The 16,733-nt window shown below is 42.4% G+C and overlaps 2 protein-coding genes across 2 annotated transcripts; both read right to left on the minus strand.

The window, feature by feature from the left end:
* Positions 1-394: 394 nt before the first annotated feature.
* Positions 395-1,949, minus strand: rxfp3 (relaxin family peptide receptor 3). The gene has a single exon (XM_046375307.1). The coding sequence runs from the start codon at positions 1,627-1,629 to the stop codon at positions 400-402; it is 1,230 nt and encodes a 409-aa protein (XP_046231263.1). The 5' UTR covers positions 1,630-1,949; the 3' UTR covers positions 395-399.
* Positions 1,950-8,535: 6,586 nt separating this feature from the next.
* Positions 8,536-16,614, minus strand: btc (betacellulin, epidermal growth factor family member). The gene is made up of 5 exons (XM_046375331.1): positions 14,257-16,614; positions 13,421-13,528; positions 11,433-11,550; positions 11,049-11,195; positions 8,536-10,621 (listed from the first exon to the last, which is right to left on the minus strand). Exons 1-5 carry the CDS (start codon positions 14,294-14,296, stop codon positions 10,465-10,467), a joined length of 570 nt encoding a protein of 189 aa, XP_046231287.1. The 5' UTR covers positions 14,297-16,614; the 3' UTR covers positions 8,536-10,464.
* Positions 16,615-16,733: the final 119 nt, after the last annotated feature.

The raw sequence follows: 16,733 nt of genomic DNA on the forward strand, positions 1-16,733 counted from the left end.
TTAAAAACAGCCTTAATTAGCATCTGGACAGCATTCCTCCACACACTCCATCACTCTCATGATGAAAAAGAGGACGAACAAGTTGTAGATGCACTTTACTGGCACATTAAAACATTCTTGACAATTCTGAACGGACACATTTGAAAGTCTGTTGTATTCTGTCAGTATGTACAAGGAAAAAAACAAAATGACCTCTGGTGTCACAAAGAGGAGTCCGAAAACAGATGCATGTGAAGTCTCGCGTGAGAACAAGCTGAGGTCCGACAACTCCTGGGCTTTTCTCACTTTTCTCTTTTTTTAAAAAATACAAATCCAGCTTTTCTAACAAGTGTGAGGCAAGAAATTGAGCAATATAAACAACAATCAAAGAAAACTCTTCAGACTCAAAGGCTCTCCAGACTAAGCGCTGCTTTGGGGCAGATCCCGCCTGTCGTTGTACATAACAGCCCCCGGAGGAAAAAACAACACAGCCGGCTCCTCGGGCGCGCAGTCCGGGACAAGGACCCTCCCTTGCGCGTTCACCTCTTGCTTTGTGGTGGCGGTGATCGGCCTTATGGTCGGCGAAGTCATCCGCCAGAAGAGTTTTTTCAGCGCCTTCCTGAACTCCCGCCTCATCAGGCAGTACAGAATGGGGTTCAGGCAGCTGTTAGAGTGCGCCAGGCACACGGACACGGGAAAGACGTACACCTGCATGGTGTAGTACTCGTAACTGAAATGAACCACGTTGAGTTTGATGAGGATGCCCCAGGCTGTGAGCGCTTGGTTGGGCAGCCAGCACAGGAAGAAGGATAAGACTACGATGGTGACAGACTTGGTGACTTTGGCGCGTCGTTTGGCGCACGACGTGTTGATGTTTTTGGAGGTGATGAAGCGCAAAAGGAGCAGGTAGCAGGCTGAGATGATGACCAGCGGCACCACAAAGCCCACCAGCACTTTCTGGGAGTGATAGAGTCCCAGCCAAAACTGCGCGGTGCCGTTGGTGTCCGGGAATTTGACGAGACACAAGTCCTCATTGGACACTGTCGCGGTTGTGGAGAAAACTGCGTGCGGCAGAGCGGCGGTGACGGCGGTAACCCAGATAAAAAACGTGATGCAGCGCGCGGAGCAGCAGAGCGGCCGTCGCCGTCTGCCTTTGAGCGCAGAGGCGAGCGACCAGTACCTCGTCACGCTCATGGCAGTCAAGAAAAACACACTGGCGTACATGTTCATCGCTGTCACATAGGAAACTATCTTGCACATCGCTTTGCCGAAAAGCCACGTAAAGTCAAGCGCGTTTTCCACCGCCCAGAAGGGCAGAGTGAGGACGAACTGGAAGTCAGTCACTGCCAAAGTAGTTACGAAAAGGTTGATGGAGGATTTTTTCCACACTTGCTTGGACCTCATTAAGTACAAGACCAACAAGTTCCCAACCAGACCCAGTGCGCAAACCAGCGAGTAAATGACAGAGATGATAATCCTCACAACGGCTGCGCCGTCTCCCACAAAATCTGGTTTGGCGAAGTCTAAAAGATGGTTGTAGCCGCTGTCGGAGAGGTTGGTGGTGTTGAAAACGTAGCTGAAGTTGAAGCCTGCAGCGTAGACTATCCCTGCTGAGCCTTCGTAGTGAGTGTCGGGAAATTCTCCAGACATTTTCACTTTAATCCCAGAGGACGTTTTCTAAAGTCATGCCTATAAATCCAAATGCTTCAGCCCTCCTTGGATCATGCGGCCGTGTTACTTAAACGAGTGTACACGGAAACGCGGTCTAGATTGTCTGTTCATCAGCATACACAAAACAAAATAAATTTAAACGTTGCTGTCTTTCCCTGACTGATGGCTGCGCTCCTCAGGAGGTGGAGATTGCTCTGAGATGTTCTTCGTGCGTCTCAGCTCTCCAACCATGAGGACATCAGGCGTCCTGACGCAGCGCTCAGGAGCGATCTGGCGCTGTCCTTGGTACTGAATTGACGTGTAATTTGAAAAGACGAAAACTTAAAAGTCTTTTCCTGTAGAGTAAATGAAAATTAAAATAAAGCAAACAAAAAAAACTGCGGTTGGGGTTTGGCCATAAAACAATTTCAACACAGAATTTCTTTTGTTTTTCTATGTTATGTTGGTGACCATATGCTTTGTTCATTTCTCTGTGGAGCTACAACCCCCCCCGACACACACAGAAAATCTATTTATACTTAAAAGAAGCGTAGGTCGCATTGCTAAAAGCATTCATGAGCTGACTTGTGGTCCATCCATTGTGGATTCAGTGAGCAATTACTTCTCATTGACTTCCTATTGAAGAGAGACCGTTTCATCAGTGTTTCTTGGGTTCACCTGGCTGGTGCATGGTGATCAACATGGTGGGAGAAAAACAGTCTAAAATAGGATGACGGGTGAGCTGAAGAGTAGAGGGACAGCCATTAACAAGGGAGTTGGAGAAAGGAGAAACAAGGCGGATAATATAAATTATGGGATACCAGTGGGATCCATCAGAGTCATTACACTCTAATGAAGACACCATGTATTGATGTCACACACACACACCAGACTAAAGCAGGCTTCATTATTAGCTTTTATAGCTGAGATGGACGACAGTTCAAGCAACAGCTACAGAGACAATGGTCAAACATCTGTTTATGTGTGCCCCAAATTTAGTTGCTGGTGGGGGGCACAAATGTGCTGTTGTAGTAGAAAGACGAATGCATAACTCTTGGTCACACATCACATTCAACATTCAGCATAAAACCCACAGAGCAGAAGTTCAGTTTAATGCAACCAACCCACAACGCAAGGCCTCCCAAATTCACACATTAGTATTTCTATTTCAACACCATGAAGCAGAATCAAAAAGACCACAAGGCACAAGCCAAACACCAAATGAAAACAACGTTCAACCACTTCATTCAAACAACTGATACCAATGCAACTGCAGCAGAAGAGCGTATCAACCGGTGGACACCGTGTTCAGAGCTTTCTGGTACAAGAGCACAAACACACTGAACACCAGACTGACATCAGCTCAGCATGTTTGAACAAAAAGGTAAATCCTTAGCTTGTCAAAGTCACACGGTGATGTTCTGCCACAGAACTCAATATCAGAAACAGTGCAGCTGCCAGAACCACAGAATGAGAGGAAATCAAGAATATGAATCAGACAAACCACATTTTACTTGGTAAAAGAACACATCTTAGGATGTGATGTCTAAAGCTCAGATCTCAGCCTGACCAACCAGACAAATACTTCTGAGAGGAAAGCATAACCGTCATACAGTGTGATTTCACATAGACATACACAGCAGTCCAAGAAACAGCCAGAGGCAACAGAACCGAGGCCACATGTGGAGAGGCAGACTACACTGAGGAGAGTCCAGGGGTTCACCAAAGTAAGAAAGCAAAACCCATGCAGCTTACAGCCATGTCTCAGAGCTCATAGTCACATGCAATATGTGTGAGGGCCTCACCATGACCACTCAGCCACACACACACCAATATGACACTCAACTTAATAGAAATTTACAAATCCACACTGTGCATCTTTATAAAGCAACCCACTTGGTTCAGCAAAACAATAAAAACTCAAGTGAACCCAATCAAAAGTACAAACAAAACCACATGGAGCAAAACAGCAGCAATGAAACAGCAGGTTCATCCATCAAGGGAGAACAGAAATTAGTGGGCATCACAATGCAGCACACTTACAATGAAACTTTGATATAATGATCCAACCTCCGGGATGTTAACACACGGATCGCTCCAAAGGGAGAAGGCAGGGCAACTATAGCTTTACTCAGCCAAAACTACAGATAAGGAGATAAACTGATTAATGAATGGAGAGTGAAAAGGATTACTTGGCCGTCACTTTTACAACAACATGCCTACAACAGCAGACACTGCCAGCCACGGCCGACACAGGACAGGAGCCAAAAGAAACTGACATAAGCAATACAGGTGCCTTTCATAACCCGGCCCTGATAAGGAAATGGGCTGTAGAGGAGTCAGGCCTGAGGCTGCGTTCACTAACACTACACATACCACTTGCTAACATTAATGGAGGATTCCCACCACACAAAAGTCATTGTACTGGCTACAGCTGGGTATCATTTGACAATTTTGATAACGTGTGTATCAGCACTTCCAAACAAACTAGGTAGGCAAGTATCATGATATGGATACAAATAAACAAAACAATTCACCTGATAAGCAGCAGCAAATTAGAGCACATCAAAACCTCACAGCAGCAGGCAACCAGTTACTCACACATTACATTCACAAGAATCCATTGCTTCATCACCACAGAACAGAAGCTCAGTTTAATGCAGATGACAAATTCCACAGCTTTTGAGCTTACACAGAAACATACATGGCATATCTTTTGAGTGACAGAAGCTATGAGAACACTCATATGAACATTTCTAATATAAACACCATGTGGCAGTATTAAAAGAGCACAAGGCACAAGCCAAACATCAGATGAAAACAAAGTTCAGCCACCTCAAGAAATTATTGGAAGAACCAGTACGAATGCAGGAGCAGCAGCATAAGAGCACATCAGTCAGCACACAGCACGCTCAGAGCTTTCTGATGCAAAAGCACAAACCAGACTGAACACCAGACTGACATCAGCTCAGCATGAATAAAAACAAAAAGCAAGTACTTAGCTTGTAGAAGTGAAGCGGTGATGTTCTGCCCCTCGGTGAAACTTGTCTGATGGAGTCTGGGTGGTCCGGAAGACATGAAACTCTTGAAGCTTCAGGGTTGGAGTGTGTGTGTTTGAGGCCTGTGCCAAAAAATGCTGACAGTTCACAAACAGAGCTGCTAAATCTGACCAGCATGCAGCACAAACATCTACCCTCCACCAAGCTATCTCAGAACAGCAGTACTGACCTAATATATAGTATTCTTCAAAAGCATTTTCAAGTGCTAAAGGCCAGAAGCAAGCTAGGAAAGGAGCCATGTCTAGCACCAGCACAGCACACCCACAGTGGACAGACCATCAGTTTAAACAGCCTGCCTTGCAAAAAGGGTGCGTTTGATATAATCACCAGCCAGAAGAGTATCCCATGTAGAAGTTTAGTTTGCCTGAACTAGCTTGCATGTTGAAAAAGCTTGCAATTTTTATCCCATTTGTGTTTAGCCTAGTTTTGCTTTTCTAACTATTGACTGTGTACAACCATATTAGAGACTGACAGTCTAACCATGTAACTAGGTTTAATGAAAACACACTGCCATGGCCAAGGAAAGAATGATTTATAATGCTTTGGTGCAGACTAAAATAACTCAACAACTATTTTATGGATTGCCATAAACCTTTGTACAGCTATCTTAAGTGCCCGGAAAATAAAATCTAATGACTGTGGTGATCTAATTACACGTTGTGACCCAGGTGTGTTTTGTGCTGCTTAGCAAATGTTTGCATGCTAACATGCTAAAGGTGTGTACATGACAAACATACTAAACAGCACGCTCTCAGTATATAGGTCAAAGTGAACTGTAGCCTCAGAGAACTGCTAGTATGGCTGTAGACTCTTGATCTTGTTTAAGTACTTTTGTGCATTTTATATAACTTCATTAGATGTAGTTAAAGGTATGAAAATGCTGTAGAGAATTGTCACAGGGGTGGGTTGAAGGGCTGTCTTGGTCACATGAAACAAACATCCCTAACAAGAACCAGGAACGTTTCAATTACACAGTCAGCAAACCACCAAACCTAAAGAACATCACACACGAACATCAGCAGTGGGAGCAACAGGAGTGTGATGCAAAAAAGCAGAAAAACACTGCAAGTCAGAGGGTTGAAGATACCAGAGAGAAACCAGCAATTCAGTAATGAATGTGAGGCCTCAAGTAAAGTTAGTGAAAGTGTTGCGTTGTCTTATTTATATTTAAAACAATCAAAAAAAAAAAAAAACTAAACTAAACTTGCAGCCTCTGACATCACTTGATCACAATTTAGCAGCTGCAAAGGGCTTTAGACGACCTGTTTCACATAGGCTACGCAGCGGCAGCGGCATTGCAGACATAATTTCTATGTTTAGTTAACGGGATTCTGAAAACCACGTGTCCCTTAAAGTCACTTGCAGTTTCTGTATTACAGAATTTTCCATCAATTTCTTAAATAAGGGAGAATGGCTCCCTTGCAAAAGAAAACTTTTCAGACTGTCTGGCTGGAGATACGTATGATAAGAAGGATCACTAAAAGCACATTGCCATTGTAAAAATACAGCAAATATTTCCAAAATTTAAAACAGGGCATTTATATGAAAATGCTGTCAATCCCAATTCAAGAGAAGATGTCTTTTCGAAAAGGTTCTCATCCACTTCAGTCTGTTTTGTTAGACTGGAGCGCTCAGTTTGCTGTGGTCACGGGGTCATCCCGCTTTCACTCCTTTTAGATATTAGACACAGTGTCAAGAGAAAAACGATGGGCCTCAGACACATTTTACTACTTGCATTTATGGCGGGCAATGAGCAGAAACTAACCTTGAGAAGGACGAATTAAAGTGGCCATAGCCATTCCAGTTTACCTTTAGTCCAGCAGATACAAATGAAAACCACAGATGACAGAATGTCTAAAAGATTAGTTTCTATCCAGAAACTAAGCAGAAAATGAGCGAGGAAAGAATCATCTGTGTAATCTTCCTTTACAAACATTTGTTCTTTGTTTTGGGTTTTTGTACCGCAAATCTTCTGCAACGATCAACATGTCGGCTGTGAACCTCTGCAGCACTCAGGGAGAAAAATCAACAAATGTGACAGGAAAAATCTCCACTCAAACTGGTATTTCTTCCAATAACAACCATCTACCATCCCACTAATGGTTTCCTGATCCTCCTACTTCTGGAGGATATCTTCAAATGACAGCTGATGTCAGATGGATGAATTTACAGCGCGAATGATCTTTGTGGCATCCACATCGTATCTCTCCTCCTAGCCTCCTAAAATGAAGGATTATATGGATTAGGAAGAGCTGGTGAGGTACTGGTGTACCTCAAACGACAGCTTAAAGTTTTTACAGCATGTTTGTTCACACTGAAAGTAAACGCTTAGACAGAGGCATCAAAACCTTAACACTTTTGCAGCCTTGAACAAAGGCACAACAGCTCTCTTGCCTTGCACTTTGTTTGCACCATCTGTTAGACTGGAGAGGTTGTTCGAGAATCCCACCCCACCTCCTGAGCACCATGGTCTCTAGGCCTTGAAGCTACCAAGAGACCTCAGGTGAGTTCATCCCTTTGGTGAGAAGAAGAGGAAAAGAGAGGAGGAGGAGTACAAGGATAAGGACAAAGAAAGAGTCCATGCAATAGATGGGGCCGTATTTTCAACAACATTAAGGACACTTTGGTGGACCGTCATGACCTGACAATAAGAGCGACAGGACAGAAAGCCCAAGCATCCAAGGTTAGACCATACTGTCCATGCTATTCCAGCCTTAATGAGAAAGGAGCAACAGAACAGCGTTTGTGAAATATTAAACCCAGAGGTGGAAGAGTCATTCAGATCCTTCACTTTAGTAAAACTACCACAATGCAAAAACACTGTTACATGTAAATTCATAAATCTAATTAAATAAAATACAGTAAAATTTACTTAGAAGTGAAAGTAAAAACAGTCCATTCATTAAATAATTGTATTATTTCATTAACATATTAGCAACATTTTAATGTTATATCTGGATCAGATGGAACAAATTTGAACTATTTTCTATACTCTTCAGCAGTTAGATTTTTCTCTATAACAATGCACCACAATTTATGTGGTCATTTTAGTAAATTTTTTTTAAAATAAAAAAATAAATTAAAAAAATTCCTTGTGAAATATGGTGAAGTATAAAGCAGCACAAAATAGGAAACACTCAAATAAAGATCAAGTACCTTCAAATACACTGACTGAGCTCAAATGTTTGTATTTCAGAGGTCTGTTGTGATTGTGTTCTGCTGACCTCTAGTGGTATTTATGTAAACTACAAAAAAAAATACTGTACACAAACTGATTTTAACAGGAGACGAAACACAAGTTCACTTCCAGTGCTGATCTATGTGACGCCCCGTGTGCTGCAATGTCCGCCACCCTAAACGTTTGGTGGTCGTAGCACAGCTGTTGGAGCCACCAGCTTGCACACATACCAGAGAACAGATGGAGCCATTAGAACTGCATTGAATGAACCCCACAGCCACAATCTACACTTCATCCAAGGTCTGATATCCAATGGAAATCCAGGAGAACTCTGGTGAAGCATGCAAAATGACACCACGGGTTTATGAAAGAGATTTAGTGTCTCGGTTCCAAATCAAACATCAACAGTTTGGCTGGTATCTGTCTTTCTTATCAGCTGCATTTCTAAGTCCTGGAGGCACACCCTCATATAGAAACTCCGGCATTCCACAGCTGTCACTCTTCTGGAAACAGGTGGGCACAAAGGCCACCTGAAATTAGGTGAAAGATCCCAACACCTTAATTGTTAGCAGGGCAGAGAACAGATGTCCTTGAATACAAAATTGGAGGTGTTAACAGGCAAAATGTGTCACTTCATGGCAGGGGTTTTTTCACTGCATAGCACTGTAGGTTTTTAGTGCTTTTTTTTTTTTTTTAGCTTACTTTCATGGTAAGAGATTAAAGGTGGGGTGAGAGATTCTTGAGAAAGATAAATGCTGTATGTCAGAAGAGATGTCTCTCCAGCCTGTATGAAAACAGCTAGCCTGTAGCATTTTTTCTAAACAGATCATTTTAAAGCTAAAATAAACCAATAACAAAGTTGACTGTACATATCGATGTATCTCATACATTTAAATCTTCGTATGTTATCACTTTTTAGCAGACTGCCCGACACATTTTGAAGAACGGCAGTGTGAAACAAAGTCAAATACAAGATAAAGGATGAATTCAGAGGATTTGTTCACACTCTCACACTGGAATTTGTTGGCTCCTGCAACATGACACTTCTGGATCCAGCTGGCAACACAGCACCATAGCAGCACAACAACACAATAAAACTATAACCAAAGTACAATCACCTGAAAGTGATCATAATCACAATGCGTTCTGAACACCTCTCATTCACGTAACAAATCGTAATTATTGCGTTATTTATATAATATGTATATACATATATAATTATTGCATTGTAACATTTTGATTAAATGTTCAGAAGGGGTTCAAAAGGATGACACGTAACAAGGGTGACGGCAGGCCATGGAGCGTTCAGGACAGGCTGAGACGTCTAACTGTGTGGGAGCACAAGTCAGCAGTGGCCTGGGATAAGATCAGGACAGTCTACAGAGGACACGTTGAGCAACATTTCTCAGAAAACGCCTCATAACACTAAGCAATTTTCTTATGAAACTCTACCGAATGTCACTGCAATTCAGCTGAGCCTTTGGAAAAAGTAACCTAAATGGACAGCACGTTTACAACAGACATATTTATTGATAGATATTTCCAGACTTCACTGACACTCTTCGTTCTACTTTTATATGCAGAGTTAATACACATACAGATACACATGAAAAAGTCAGCAAAAGGCTGGCAGTTTAGAAGGTGTCTCTCACAGTGGAGCACTTTCACCTCAGTCGAGCCTCCACACACAGGCTCGGCTGTTCTGCCTCTGTAGCTCGGAGGCTGCTCGGCTCCAAATATACAGTTCAAAAAAGGCTCCAGCACAAGTTCTCCTTGTCCTCCTCCAAACTAGGAGTCCAGAAGTGCCCCCTTTGGTATAAGGAAGGCTCTTCTTGCATTGCTAATGTTGATGGGTAACAATATTGTGTGTGAGTTTACATGGAAACATTGCTATGCATAGAGGAATAAATGATGATTAACTGTTGATTTTGCGATGCAGTCTGTGAATTATCAATACTGTGCATTTGTGAAATGACACAAAACAAACAATATGACACAAAAGTGCTGCATGCTGAAAACATAATAATGCATATTTCTATACATTTGACAATTTATTTATGCTGAAAAGAGGGAACATGGAGTGTAGTGTTTTCACACAGCCCCTCTCCCCTCTCAGTGTTTCTCTAGCAGACCAATGACCTGATCGACCGTTATAATCGGCTTCCAGCTGGTGTCACAGCTTTTTCCATCATAGCAACAATTTATTTAGCGCTGTGCAGTCAGCCGACCTTAATGAAAAGGCCACAAGTGGATGAGGCTTGGCGCCATTTGGGAAAATATGCGTGCGTACACACAACCAGCTGAACACTCATCTCCAGCCCGTGTTTATCGTAAATCCAGGAAGGCGTCTTCTTTGTTCCGAAGCTTCATCAAAGTCCCAGACAAGGCTGGAACCAGCTCCGGTGCTCATGCCTGATCCAACACAACCTTCATCCAGATACAAATGTCTCTCCTTTGAGCAGGCCTCAGTCCTGTCCAGCACAGAGGGACCTCCTACAGCACTCTGCCGTCGCTGTGAGACAAAAAGCAGCAGCTGTCACACGAAGGACAAAGTCCCTCATGTCTAAACAATCTCCAGGCTCCTGGTAGCACATGTCCTCACACACTCTTTTCAGTGTTGGTGTGTGATGGCTCAGGCGAGTCTGCCATTAATGGTCCTTGTGCTGGGTTAGCGTCCGTCATGCCGAACTTCTCGGTCCCGTTCCTGGCTTCTTCCCTCCGTCTTTCCCTTCGACAACACAATCTGCATCTATGACTGTCAGAGATTTAAAAATGTCATGAATAGGCCGAAGTACATATTGTTTATATGCAGCAGTAAAGGCAAAACCAATCAACAGTCATTCTTGATTTTCCTTATTAAAATGTCAGCACTTTGGGAAATTCACTTATTCGCTTTCTTACAGAGAGATAGAAGAGTAGAGTGACACCACTTTCATATCTGTGAGCTTTAGAGGTGATGTTAGTTGGATTCTGTTGGACTCTGGTCTTTGGACATAGTCAGATGGGCTGTTTCCTTTCATTTGTATGCTAAGCTAAGCTAACTGTCTCGCGGCTCAGGCTAAATCAGATATGGGAGTTAGAGAGTCTGGATGCCTCTAAATCCTACACACTGGGCCTTTAATCAGTCTACATTTCATACGGTTAATTCACATTTTGCTCGTCCCACAAGCACAAATGCTTACCGTGAACAAATGCAGACGAATACAATTAGAAGAATGAGGACAACGAGCCCTGCTACCACACAGGCAATTATGACTGATCGTTTCTCTCCGATCCGCCAGTCCAGGTCCAGATATTCACACCTGGGACCGATGTAACCATGCTGACACCTGAGACACAGAAAGAAAATGAGAAACTTGCGTGACTTTCATTTTTAGGTGATGTCCACATTTATTAGGATTTTACACTCAAAACCCATGGCTGTGCAGGAAAACACAGTAACAGACAATGAAAAACTCTACTGACGGTTTCATCTGTTCTGTTTTCACGTGCTTTCTGTTTTCTCTGCCTATTTTCTATTTCTTGGTCACCATGATCTCCACCTTTTTGCAGTCGACATCCCTCACCTGCAAGACGGTGCCTTCTGGTCTTTGACGTAACGACACTCCCCATGGACACAATAGTTAGTTAGTTCCTCTGGACATTTAGAGAAGTGGCCGTGTTCCTGTCCTGTATCTATTGCATCTGCCGGACAAAAAAAAAAAAAAATTAAGTGACATATTTAAAATTAGTTTCGAGACAATTCAGTGTAACAGCATTTCATCATCTGCTAGACATCACAGTACAGGAAAGGAATGAATTTTTCACAGTTTTTGATAAGAGTTAGATGAGAGCTTTGATAGTTTAGATTGATGGTTTGTCCATTCAGTAGAAGGCTGCAGCCAGCAGTCACTTAGCTAAGTTAAACAAACCATCTGCTGATTGTAGCCTCATATTTACCATACAGACATTGTCATCAGTGTTCTCGTGTAACTCTCGTCAATAAGCAGAAAAATCATACAACAAAATGTCTCTCTATTTCTGTAACTCCGTCACGTTCTGTCAGCTTGCTTCTTTGACTGACAAGTTCACCTTCTGGCATGGCCTGATTTATAAATAGACTTGCTTGCAATACGACCCAGTGAGGAGTCCTGATGAATCAGTGCCGAGAAATGCTTGGTGTCATCAAAGTCCCGTTAACCACATGTCTCAATTATTACAATGCATGAAACACATGCTAAGGTAGGATATAGTCACGGTACAATTCCCATTCTCATCATCTCCCTCGAGCCTGTCCGGTTCACAAACACGAAAACACTCCCTGACACGGCTGCTCATAATGCTGAACTTCTGACCTCCGGTTACACATAGGCTAGTGCTTTTTAACACCACAGGCGCCCGCTATCTTTACAACCCATTCCCATGAGATTACCTTTAAAAAGAAACTTATAAAAAGATAGTGCTGTTCAGGTGACATCAATGAGAGCGCTTCAGTTGTTAGCTGAAACACGAGATCCAGCTCGTTGCCTTATGACCTCATTGTTGGAGAGAAAAATATCCAGTTACAAAGTTCAAAGGAGTCGCTTGGAAAATATGTTAATTTGCTTTCTTGACAAGAGCCGATAGCCCTCTCATGTCTGCTCACTGAGTATGAAGCTAAAGGCACCAGTTGGTTAGTTTAGCTTAGCTTGATGAGGGGAAACATTGAGCCTAGAAAGGAATAAAAACATCTACTAGCACCTTAGCCAACTAATTATTAATCTAGGAGTGTAACAGATCACAAAATTCAAGGGTTGGATTGCATCATGGTTTTGAGTCGTGCTTCAGATCGTTTTATTTTTATTTATTTTTTTTTCTTTTTAGAAAAAGGAAAAATGGGTTAAATCAATTTAAAAATGTGCTACTTTGGCTCTAAAGTAGCCACTCCTTTCTATCTACAGTCACCAACATACAGTGTTATAAGTATTTATGTATGTTGCCAGTAACACCTTCTAAACAGGCATAATGACAGGAAGGAGACGAAGCCACTGGGAATGCCAATATTTTCCTCATACGTGGTAACAAATTATGAAGATAAACTCTAAAATGATCATTTATTAACTCAGAATCCACTGAAAATTTGACTGCTATGGCCTCCATCATTTCTGACAACATCAAGCAGATTAGACAGCTGAGAAAGGATTGTTCTTTATGAATGACTCTTACAGAGAATAGTGAATCACAACTCCTGCTTCTGCGTGGTTCACACACAACTGTGCGTAAGAGGCTGATTAACTTCCATCTCGGAGTTACCGAGTTATAAGTTAATGTTTGTTCTGACCTGCATGGAAAAAAACTGAACCAAGAGAGTTCAGCAGCTCAGCCTCCTGATCCGTTTGGACACTTCATTTACTCCTCTCTGCTCCGGACAGCCTGAAATACGACTCCTCACAATTAGCTGCCTCTATTTCTGTCTTTCCTCAGGTGTGTTTGCACGTTAACATCTGTGCTTTGCCCACTCTTCCACCTTAAACCTCCAAGGCAACCATTTATGACACCTCTAAGGAACTGCTCATCTCCTGCTGTCCATATCTACCTGTGCAATTGTCTCCGTTGCCATGGCGATGACAGTCGGACGCAGTCCCATTGGCAGAGCCGTGTGTGCCATTGCCTTCTGCCAGGGAGCATTTGCACAAGGCCAGAGCTGGAGTCAGAAATACAAACAAAAAGACAACAGTCACACACTGGCACACATGTTCGCACTCACAACAATCAAACACCTGCACATGCACAATGTGCACAACGTCCACATTCCAGTTACAATAGCAAAGATTATTGGTGAAAAGCTGCTGAGTCACAATGCCAGTCTGCCTTGTAGGGTAGAAGAGAGTGCAGATTTCTCTCATACACGCCCCCCTCCTGTCTCTCTCTCACTCTCTCTCTCTCTCACACACACACACAAACACACACACTTTTACTGCTCTAAACAAAAACAGACCTAATCTCTCTCAGAGTGGTTTGACTGCACACAAATCTACCACAGATCGTCTAAACGTCAGCATAAATGAGGATGTTATTATGAATTCACAATTGTCATATTTCATTACACGTAGCTTATAAAATATGCAGGCAATCACAGGGGACATATTGTTGGTGTATGGCCTCTTCATTCAATCATTAACCAACTCTGAAGACAACTCTACTAACGTAGCTCAGTGGGGAGAGCAGTGTCTTTCAGCCTGCTGTGGCTGCACTGGATGGCACATGGAGGTTGAAAAGGTGCGTCAGTGTTCAAAACAACATGGCATGTACGTAATGACTGCATGCAGACATACCCTCATACGTCTGATCTCACACTACATTTAAACCAGCCTTAAGCAGTTAAGATGAACACAGACTCAGGTAAAAGGATAAAACAAAAGCAAAACTTACCTGTTATTATTCCTAGAGAGAGTCTGTACACCTTGGCCATCTCCTCACTTGATAAAAGTGCTCATGTGATACATCAAAGTCCAGAGTGAAACCGGATCAGCCCTTTCTCAGAGGTCAAGCGGTGAAGGTTCACCAGCAGTGTGTCGTATTGTAGTCCTTCATTGATGGCGGTTCAGTTCATAGTCACTCAGGAAAAGCTTGAGACTATAATCTAAGCGCACGCACAGCCCAAAGTGCCTCCCTGGACTCCCTGCCTCACTGCCCCGCAGAGCGTGTGTGTGTATGTGTGTGTGTGTGTGTGTGTGAATAGAAAAGAGGCGGCACTGAAACCCAACTCTGCTCTCTGCTCCCCGCCCCACACCTTTCAAGGAGAACACGACTCCATTCAAGCTATTCAGGTTATTTCCCCTTCAGCAAACAATTGCGCCTTTATGCTTTACTTTCCTTTTCTTAAGAATGAAATGACGCTCGTGGACAGTAAACAACAATCAGTCCAAAAGCAATTAATATTCTTCACTGAATTGTCTTTTGCAGGAACTTGCTAGTGTTTTGCAAAACTAGACTCCAAAATACACTGCGGCAACAACTGGACTTCTTGCTGGTCTGGTCTGACTCCTGCAGAGTGTGAAACAGCTGGAAGAAAGTCTGATGTGACAGTTCAAATGGCTAAAATTAATACTTTACATCAGAATTTCTATTTTATATTTAGAAGGCAGTACTGTGCTTTTTCCTAAACTACATGCATCTGCAGCAACAGGAACACATGAACAATTTAAAGGTTTCATAAAAACAATATGATTTGCTTATAAAATATGAAGTACTGTCTACACAACAGTATGAAATATATCCACCTTGGCCAACTAATACAGTAAAATACTTATAATATGTTGTAACAGTAAGTTTTCTGTTGGGGCCTTTAACTTGTGAGTATTTCTGCAGTGTCGTATTGGAGTCTCTCCACCAATCACCAATGTGCTGCTTTGAAAAACGCATATTTATGTCCTCCAGACATGACCAGCAGGTGGCATAATTTGACATTTTTCCTTAATAATCAAATAAATATTTTCAACAGGTCCTGGGACAGCCAGAGTTGAACGATTGCATGCATGTCTCTTACCTTTTGTGTAATTAAATTTGCATATGAGGAACAGGAAAAGAATGAACATCAGAATGAACACGCCGACTGAGCCAGAAAAAACATCCAGCTGTAGAAGGACTTTAGAGACACCTGAGAAACCTGCACAGATAGCAACAGTAACCAAAATCTGGTCTGTCTATCTTATCTTTCTATATATATACTGTATATGTATATGTATATGTATATGTATGTCTTTCCATACAGCATATTGCACACATTAATCCCCTCTGGGCTGCCCCGTACTACCACCCAGACAGAGTTTTCTTTCCCTTTCAGTTATAATCTCCACGCCACAGCTCAAAGTGTACACCACCGGACGACCACCTCAGCAGTTTTTACGTGAGTGAAAGACTGTGAAGTGTGCATTTCTGCTGCGTCTATAAGGAGGGCTTTGCATATTACATAAGCTAGAATTCAAATCAGGACAGTCAGTGGAAAATGAGTTTTCTGTCAGATTCCGTTGTAAATTTGTCACTATGGTAGCTTATTTAAAGCTTGCTGAGCTTTTGAATAAACTGCAGCCAAAGTAACTGAATAAAGGTTGAATGGAAAGCTTTCTTCAGTCAAATATCGTGCATTTTGCAAGCTATTTGGGGTTAAAGATAAAGAAACTCAGCGTTCACGTGTGAATCAGCTTCATGTTGCTTGCTGGCTTTTGTCTATTCCTGATATTCACATGCTGATAATATTAATTTTCAGCACATGGCTCTTCTGCTCAATCTCTTGTCAAAAAGAAGGGACATCTGAGGCCCCTCAGTGTGGGATACATTTGAACAAAGGCTGTTAGGAAAGGAGGTATCAGAATTGGAAAACTATTGAGACTCGTCCGAGAGCAGTGCGCTGAGAGGAAAAGGAAGTGACAAAGTAGGGAGCTCATGACTGCCCAGACCTCTTTTAGGCTGATCTGGGCTGTGACCGTCTACAACAAACATATAACTTAACTTTACAGACAACAAATAAAACAGACACAGACTCAAGTGACTAAACACACTTAACAAAACATGATTCAAAATATCCAGTTTCCACATGACGGTGATTCCTTCTTATTTCACGGCCTTAAGCTTGTGAATGAGTTCCAAATCTTTAAAAGCTCAAAGGCAGCATGAAGTGTGACTCCACATCGAGTGTCTTTGCAGTTTTGAACAGGAAGACGCCGTTTCCTCTCTCTGCCTCTGCTCCTAACTTCGACCGAACATCAGGAAGCTCGGACGCCGCGAGATTCCAAGGCGTAATTTAGTGCCTGGATATAAACATCCGCCTTGTGTGATCCATAGATGATCACTGTATGAGATTACAGTTGTGCAGCATTAGCTTTCAAAAGGTATTTTTAAAAAAAAAC

This window comes from Scatophagus argus, chromosome 20 (assembly GCF_020382885.2).
Source record: "Scatophagus argus isolate fScaArg1 chromosome 20, fScaArg1.pri, whole genome shotgun sequence".
NCBI classification, from domain to species: Eukaryota; Metazoa; Chordata; class Actinopteri; family Scatophagidae; genus Scatophagus; species Scatophagus argus.

Excerpts from the sequence above, each read along its gene's own strand:
- btc (XM_046375331.1), bottom strand. The coding sequence starts at position 14,296 with ATGGCCAAGGTGTACAGACTCTCTCTAGGAATAATAACAG. Across the intron at positions 11,551-13,420 it reads CAACGGAGACAATTGCACAG|ATGCAATAGATACAGGACAG; the intron begins GTAGATATGGAC and ends TTTGTCCGGCAG. Across the intron at positions 10,622-11,048 it reads TTCGTCTGCATTTGTTCACG|TCATAGATGCAGATTGTGTT; the intron begins GTAAGCATTTGT and ends AATCTCTGACAG.
- rxfp3 (XM_046375307.1), bottom strand. The coding sequence starts at position 1,629 with ATGTCTGGAGAATTTCCCGACACTCACTACGAAGGCTCAGCAGGGATA.